The sequence below is a fragment of the Anomalospiza imberbis genome, chromosome 1 (genome assembly GCF_031753505.1).
Source record: "Anomalospiza imberbis isolate Cuckoo-Finch-1a 21T00152 chromosome 1, ASM3175350v1, whole genome shotgun sequence".
Taxonomy (NCBI): domain Eukaryota; kingdom Metazoa; phylum Chordata; class Aves; order Passeriformes; family Viduidae; genus Anomalospiza; species Anomalospiza imberbis.
In genome coordinates, this window is record NC_089681.1 from 130,442,771 (window position 1) to 130,450,512 (window position 7,742).

The 7,742-nt window shown below is 45.2% G+C and overlaps 1 protein-coding gene across 2 annotated transcripts in view; it reads right to left on the reverse strand.

Moving 5' to 3' along the window:
• Window positions 1–4,517, reverse strand: part of ZNF804B (zinc finger protein 804B) — a 226,551-nt gene extending 222,034 nt beyond the window's left edge. The window contains exon 1 of one of the 2 annotated variants that reach the window (XM_068211798.1): window positions 3,705–4,517. In XM_068211798.1, coding sequence (XP_068067899.1) covers window positions 3,705–4,016 — 312 coding nt within the window. In that variant the 5' untranslated portion in view covers window positions 4,017–4,517. Of the gene's footprint in view, window positions 1–3,659 lie in introns of both variants that reach the window. The other variant, XM_068211790.1, reaches the window with a different exon arrangement.
• Between the last annotated feature and the right edge of the window lie 3,225 nt (window positions 4,518–7,742).

Below are 7,742 nucleotides of genomic sequence, written 5' to 3' on the forward strand. Positions count from 1 at the left end.
GCCAGCTTTGCCAGGCTTGTGAAGCATGGCAGAAAACCTCTGAGCAGGTTGGTCTGTAGGTCAGTATGACAGCATTATCTATCATGACTTCAAAAAGTAAAATCAGTACACTGATCAATGTAATCTATTCATGACTCAAAAATCCTGTAGGCAATATCATCACTCTGAAATGTAAGTAATATCTCTGTATCATAATAAATTTCCTTAAACAGCAATTTTCAGAGACAGAAAATTTGCTTATAATATGCTCCTGAATATAACTTTTCAGATAAAATATAAAAGCTCAAAGCACAGAATCAGCTGTGCTTTAAAATAAGCAGTTTCCTTCATTGGCTTACTGTCCTTAGTAATGTTGGTATCATGTTCAAACTCAGCATTTCCTTCCCCATGTAACTCCATCAGACTCCACTGATAAAGGATTCACTGGTGACTGCTTCTAATTCCACTCTTTCTGAATTCATCACCCCTAACTTCACAACAGTCATAGCTAGTCCCTTCTCCAATATGTAAAAGTGGGCAAAGGCAAGGTAAAATTTTTAAAGGATTTTATGACTACATCACGACAAATCCATTATGTACCCAGAGTGTGTTATCCTTGTAGTTCTACGTACCTTGTTCTTGTACAAACTGCTACAGCTAAAGGTCTCTCTGCATACCAGGAAGAAGGACCAGAATTATTTCTGGTACAATAATAGCAAAATATGCTAAATAAATACTACATAAACACCCAGACTGAAAAATTCCTTGTTCATAAAACCATGAAATCTGATAAAGGTATTTAAAATATTCACCACTGTTCTCATTTCTTAAAGCATAGCCTTAAGTCTACTGACATTTCATGGTCTGTTAATGCAGAACACTTTAAATATAAAAAGGTACATGTTATCCATTAAAGGCTACGTAGTCTCATGCATAAGATCACTCATAGTGTACAAACAGAAGATTGTTTAATGGTACAAATGAGAAAATCAAATCTTCAAGGCTGCTTCCAATTCAACATTTTAAAAATGACTCTAAGACATAACTTGTATCTTTCAAAGTTATAATCAGGAGGGATTAAATAAAAGCACACCACAGGGAATACAAATAAATGCCACTTGCCTAAGACTTCCTTCTTAAGTATAAGAAGAGGTCCCAAGTTTAACTCAATAGTTGGAGAGTTTGTTTGCATTGTGTAGGGAATTTTTCATGTAAAAAGCATAGTAAAAAACCAATTTTACTACCTCAGTCGATACTAAATCTCAATATGCATGACTCCCACATCCATAATGCAAAATGTATCCAGAGGTGTTTTTTGCTGTTCACTGTTACCAACTTTATGCACGTTGATAAGGAAGAAGGATATGGTCTGGAAAGTTATAAATTTGTAGGCACATGCAAATTACTCACTGCTTTCAGTAGAGTTTAATTACCCTCTGTGCCAACTGAGAATCCTTTATTTATCTCCTAAAATCTGAACTTCCGTATCAAAATATGAAAATAGCCTATTATAAACCAATAGTAAATTCAAAATATCAAACACATGAAAAAGTTACAGAGCTACAATTACCCAGCATTAATAAAACTTTATCATGCACATTTACTCCCATGAGCTGTCCAACACTCCCTCTCCAAAGGGCTTAGCCTATGACCTCAAAAGCCTGACTAGCTTCAGAGTTGCCACTAAAAAGGCAAAAGAAAACAAAGAAAAATTAAAAAAAATAAATATATGTAGAGAAATAAAAATCTTCCCTCAAGAATTCAGAATGAAAGCTAAGGATTGCTAAAATTTAGTTATTTCTGTAGAAATGGCCCCAAAACATATAAAACAGCAACTCCTGGTAACACAAATTTAGGAAACAAGATGTTCTGTCTTAGTGAAAAGCAATACCAAGTGTCCTTGCTACTTTTTTCAAACTCTGGAAATCTCACATGAAAGAGCATTTCTATACAGTGAAAGAGACTTGAGATTAATTTTCAACTTCATAGCTTTTTCCCTTTTCCACTAAACCCTAGATGGTTGGCTTAAGACTAAAATGGTTCAATTTAAAACAAAATCCTTTAAAAAAAATACATCTTTAAAGAATAAGGAACATCAATTTTCATTGGTCTTCTTCCCTGTTACTAACATATTAACAAAAATTACTCCCACCTGGTAGCACAACTATGACTATTTGTTAGTGGAACTGTGTTTAAAATTATGATTTGTTAATGGAGTCAGACAAATTTATTTCATGAAGTATTTAGATGGAAAGGAGTGGTGTGCATACTCACTAGGCAGTTAGAAAGGGAAAGAAATTGGAAAATGAAGGATTTGGAACATAATATTCAGAGAGTAGTATCTTCCCAGGCTTCCGATACTACTCGACTTGAACATCAGTTGTTAAAGTTCTACTAAATCAGAAGTATTTACAATCAAGCTTGTTCCCATTTTAGATGTTTGAGATCTTTTTTTCCTTTTGACCTAATTTTGAACAGAGATCTCAGTAAATGTTGCCTGCATTTCAAGGCAGTCCACACATGATAGTGGAAAGTGGATCAGCTCCATGTGTCAAAGAACACAAGCGCAGCTCAGTCAATGACCGATCGATGATATCTGTGGTGCACTTGTGTTATATTGCACACGACAGGCACAGCAGTACAAGGGAAGGACTTGCAGGTGCTCTATCACAGTGCTAGTGCACAACACAGAAGGGATTTTGGCAGCATAGTGAAATATTTGCCATTTTTCATCATTGGAAGTCAAGAAAGAGGAAAGCAGACTTTAGTTCCCGTAAGGTATTTAGGGTGCAGGTGTGTTGCAGGGCACAACCTGGCATTGCCAAAGCCCAGGGAATCCCACCGGTGTGCTCAAGGTGTCCCTGGTACTCGTGCAAGGCCGGGTCGGCGGGTGGCAGGTCCGTACCTCTCCGTGTGTCACACACTGACACCCGGCACGGTGACGGAAAGTTCGGTGGCGGTTACGGAGGAGGTTACGATGCCACAACCACGGCGGGGAGGCGGAGGAGAGGCAGCAGGGCATCGTCGCCTCCTGGGCACCTGCGCTCGGCGGCCTCCCCGGCCCCCGCTGCCCCCGACAGCAAAGGACTCCTGTTCGCCCCTACGAAACGCCTTTAGCGACTCACGGACACCGTCTAGGGCGCTCGACGGGTCTGCAGTCTCCGCAGGACCGCCCCAAACTTCACGCGTGTTCTACCTAGATGTCGGTCTCGACAGGTAGTTCACAACGCGCCTCAGACAAACTCGCAAGTGCATTTTTTGCAGACGAGTCCACAAGGACGATCGCTTCCCTCCTCCGCGTCAAAACCTTGGACAAGGTACTAAACCGCGACACCTGGAGCCGATACGGCGCCTTCCCCTCTACCAGCCTCCAACTTCTCACCAAAGCGTCAGAAATTAACCTGTCCCTGGGCACGAGCCCGAGACGCGGTCCACGGATAACCCCGGCTAAGCCGTAGCCCCCCCGCCCCACTGCCGAGCGCCAGCACCGCCCCCATCCCGTCCCTGCGGCCACTCGCAGGCAGCCGCCGACGGAGAAACTTTTCTGAGCCGCCCGGCGAGGCAGCGCCCACACCGGGGCCCCGCAGAGCGGGACCGAGCCGGAGCCCACGCCCCACGCCCCCCGCAGCCGCGCCGCGCCGGCCGCCCCCAGCGTGGGCATCCGCCCGCACCGCTCCTACCGTGCGGGGGGCAAGTGAGGGAGGGAGCGAGGAGGTGGCAGTTACCGGCGAGCGAGCGCCCTTCTTGCAGAGCGGTCCCCTGAAGACGCCTTTGATGCCGCGGTAGTGCCCGTTGCTGAGGTGCCGGGAGCTGATGACCAGGTAGCACGCCATGCGGGCCCCCCGGGCGGGCGGGCGCGGGGTGGGAGGGCAGCCCGGCTCCTCCGCGGCGGCGGTGCGAGCTCCGCCGGAGCAGAAGCCCGCATGAAGGAGCGGGCGGAACCGCAGCAGCGATCTCCCTGCTCCCGTCTCATCCAGCGCCCGGGTGAGCGCTGCCAGCAGCAGGATGCACTGAAGGCGGCGGCAGCCAGAGCACATCTGAGGGAGCGCGGAGGCCAGTCCGCATGCTGCTCCGCGGGTGGGAGACGGGCCGGGGAGAAGAAGGGCAGAGCGCAACTTGCACAGTCCGCCGCTGCTACGGCCCTTCCTCCTCTCCCTCCTCCTCCTCAGACCAGGCCACCCGTAGCCGACATGCGGAGGGGAGTTTCTCCGCGGCAGCTGGAGCGGCGGCTGCTCCCCATGGCTGTCCCCAGCGCCGGGCTGGGCGGTGGATGCAGCCGGCCGCCGCGCACAGTCCTCGCCACCCCACTCCTCCCGTACGGCCGCCGCAGTCGGCGCTGCGCCTCGCCTCACCTCCGCCGGCGGGGGGGGGAGGCGGTGCGAGGGGGGCGGAGGAGGGGTAGGGCCGGAGCGGGGGCGGCGGCGGGTGGAAGGACATTGCCCCTCGCCGCCTCGGGGAGGGGAACAACGCCGTCAACCCCGGGCGGAGCGGCCGGGAAAGGGGAGAAGGCAGCGGAGTGCTCTGACCGCCCTCCTTCTCTTCGCCCAACTTTCCCGTCCCCGCCCGCCTCTGGCTGCGCTTCCACCTGTCCCCGGCATCCTTTCACCTTCCTTCCCCTCCGCTGTCCCGTGGGCTGTCCCGGGCAGGGGACGTGCACGCCACGGACACTCGGCCTCCGGGCGCGGTGCCGGGAAGCGCCGCTGCGCCGGCTAGGAGCCCGGGCTGGCCCCGGACTGCGGTGGGGCTGCGCGCATCTGCCAGGCTGCCTGGACATCCCCCGGCTTGTCTCCATCGTCCCCCCTGAAAGTGCGTGAATTTAGCTGCGTGGCGTCATTTACCACCTCAGTGATTTACACAGAATCGCAGGTATGAAAATGTTCCCCAGTAAATAGCTGGAACAGGTTGTTCCTCTCCCCTTCTGCAAGACGGAGGTGCGAGGTACCTCAGACCCACTTGTGCAGACTCAGTTTCTTCTCATCAGGTCACAAGTATCATGTCTGCTCTGCTGCTTGCTAAGTCGATAAAATAAATCAATATATCACACGGCCTGCAGATCATTCATTTCTTCGAAGTAGATTGCATTAAACTGTAGATAAGAATTGTTTCTGTTTTTTCACTTAATCTTCTAAAAGCATATGCTTTCAGCTATTTAATGAATGAAACTGATAAGCCACAATCATTCTAATTTTAGATTCTCAAGAGGTTTTTTTCTGTGAACCTAATGAAAATAAAAGGAAAATCTCACACAGTCCACCAAACTGGATCAAAGAGATCATGACAAATCAAATGTTATTTTTTGACTGTTTATGTAACTTGGTGTTGCACACTCCTAGTATGCAGTATCGTACAGTGTTTCACATACCATATGAAGTTTTACTACATGTGTGTATATGTACATATATAAAATCATCAAATATATTATTGTGTATTTTATTAATAAATATATTAACAATGTTATAAAGAAAACACAATAATTCTGAATTTTGAATAACCAAAGGTGGAAGCAATGTATTAAGAACATCCATATGTTAACTATCATACAGTGTTTTGCAATATAAAAACCTTTTAGATGGGGGTCAAATTAAGCTGGTAAAATTGAGGCGTGAAATAAATGAAAGGAAACTCTTTGCATTATGTGTGTTTGAGCTGTGGGACTCTTTGCCAAAGGGTGTTGTGGATCATAGATTAAACAGTCCCATGAATCAGTACAGATCAGGCTTTGAAGCCTGGTAGTAATACAATGCCTGTAAAAAAACCTCTGGAGGACTTTTCTGAAGAAAGAAATTGCATTGTAAAGTGGAGAAATTGTGATACCGTACTGATAAAAAAAACAGTCCACTGTTAATTTGGTAGTGAAAAGGAGCTTTTATGATTTCCTCCTACAAGTCACAGAAGTCACAGCTATGTGAGTGACTTGAAATTTATTCTTGTTGGCATATGTATTTTCAGTTCTTCCTGAAATAATTCCTCTGCAAGCCTGTTAAAAGTATTATCTTCACTTTGAATTTTGGTCTGCAGCTTCACTTTGTGACTCTGCACTGAATATGTATCTGGAAGTAAAGACAAGCACCTTTTCTCTTTGCAATGAAATGAACTTCCAAAAACTTTGCTTCTCTATGATGCAGCTGTTGTTTCTCAGAATAAAAACAGAATGAGAATTTACATCTCATCTCAACAACTTGCATTAGAGGTGTCCATTCCTTTTCTGTTGTGAAGAGACATGAAAAGTCCTTTGCTCCATGAGGCTGCTGATGCTATGTTACAAGGTGAGGGAGGAGAGGGTGCAGAGGACCCAGGCCATGTGCATAGGCTGGAGATGCATGATGGTGTGTGGCAGCCATGTAGTCAGACTGGCCATGTCACCGGCAGAGGAGATTCAGCATAAGCTGAAATGGTGCAAGTGCTTTGCTGTAGATTTAAAGGACACTACTTTCCTCTTTAAACTTACAGAGTCTTCCCCAGCTCATTTACTAGTATTGTGTGAAACAGAATTTATTTTCCCCTGAGTAGACTGCACAATATTCATTTTATCCTGCTGAGGAGGATGATGTGCTCAATTGACCCTGCTGTGAAAAGTAGAAGTCATTTTGGGCTCCCTTCACTTTGCAAACTCAGGGGAATAGTTACCATGACCACCAATCTAATTTATAAATAATCTGTAGGACGCAAGCCTGAGAAAATGAGATTAAGTGTTGTCAAATTGAATGGTTAGTTATTAATTATATCACTCCCCGAACATTCCCCAAAGTCTCTGGAGATGCAGCACCTTCTTGTCTTTCATCACAGGTCATATAGAAATATGAGCCTTAACTATTAGTACTTTCATCTGGGTCCAATACTTCACTACCTCTAGATCTCATAAAGTAATTTTCAGCTGAGCACAGTGGATGTAAAATACAACCTTTCAGAACATTATGCTTTCTTTGCAGAAGTGTTAGTGATTTTCAAGATGCAAGGAAGTAAGAGAAGCAGGCCAGCTATCACTAAGAGATGATGATTAGAGTAATGAAAGGTTCTCCATTCATCCATCCTCTCAGTTTACAAACTTTTTTATTGTTAATATAGATTACTTAGCATTTATTGTGCCCTCCCCAAAAACTCTGTAAGCGTTTTCTAATTATTCTTTGTAGGGATTGTCCTTATTGTCCAATGCAGGGTCTAAATTAAATATCCAGCCTAGATATGAGGATACTAGTTCTGATATAAATATTCTCTGACCATCAGAACTATATTAATGCAGTCATATTAATTTTAATGGTTAATTCATATGTTTCTTTGCAGCATTCGACAGTACTGTGTAGACATACCCATAAAACCTTGTCTGCCTTGTGAATTTTATTTTAATTGTAATTCAAGTGTTGCTCCTGATCTGAGTTCCACCCGCACACAAAGTCCATTCACTGATATTCTCTGCTGTATAGACAAAAACTACAGTTAGCATGATTTTCCAGCTTACTAACCTAAGCATCCCTCTGTGTGGGTACAGGCTAGATCTGCTTAAGGGCCTGAGTTCTAAAATGTTTTCCACAATCCCTTTGCTGTGCCTAGAAAGAACAAAGACAACCTTCCCCATGCCTCCAGATAGGAGAAAATTCAGAGTGCAAAGCATCTCCTGGCCCTACACCTCTAGAAATTTTATTTTCACAATCAAACAAGGACAGAAGGTGTGTAGACACACAGCTTGAGTACTGTTTACGGTCTGATTATTCTCAATTAAATTAATTTAACATGTTTTCCAATGTAGAAGAACCCAAATTAGCCCT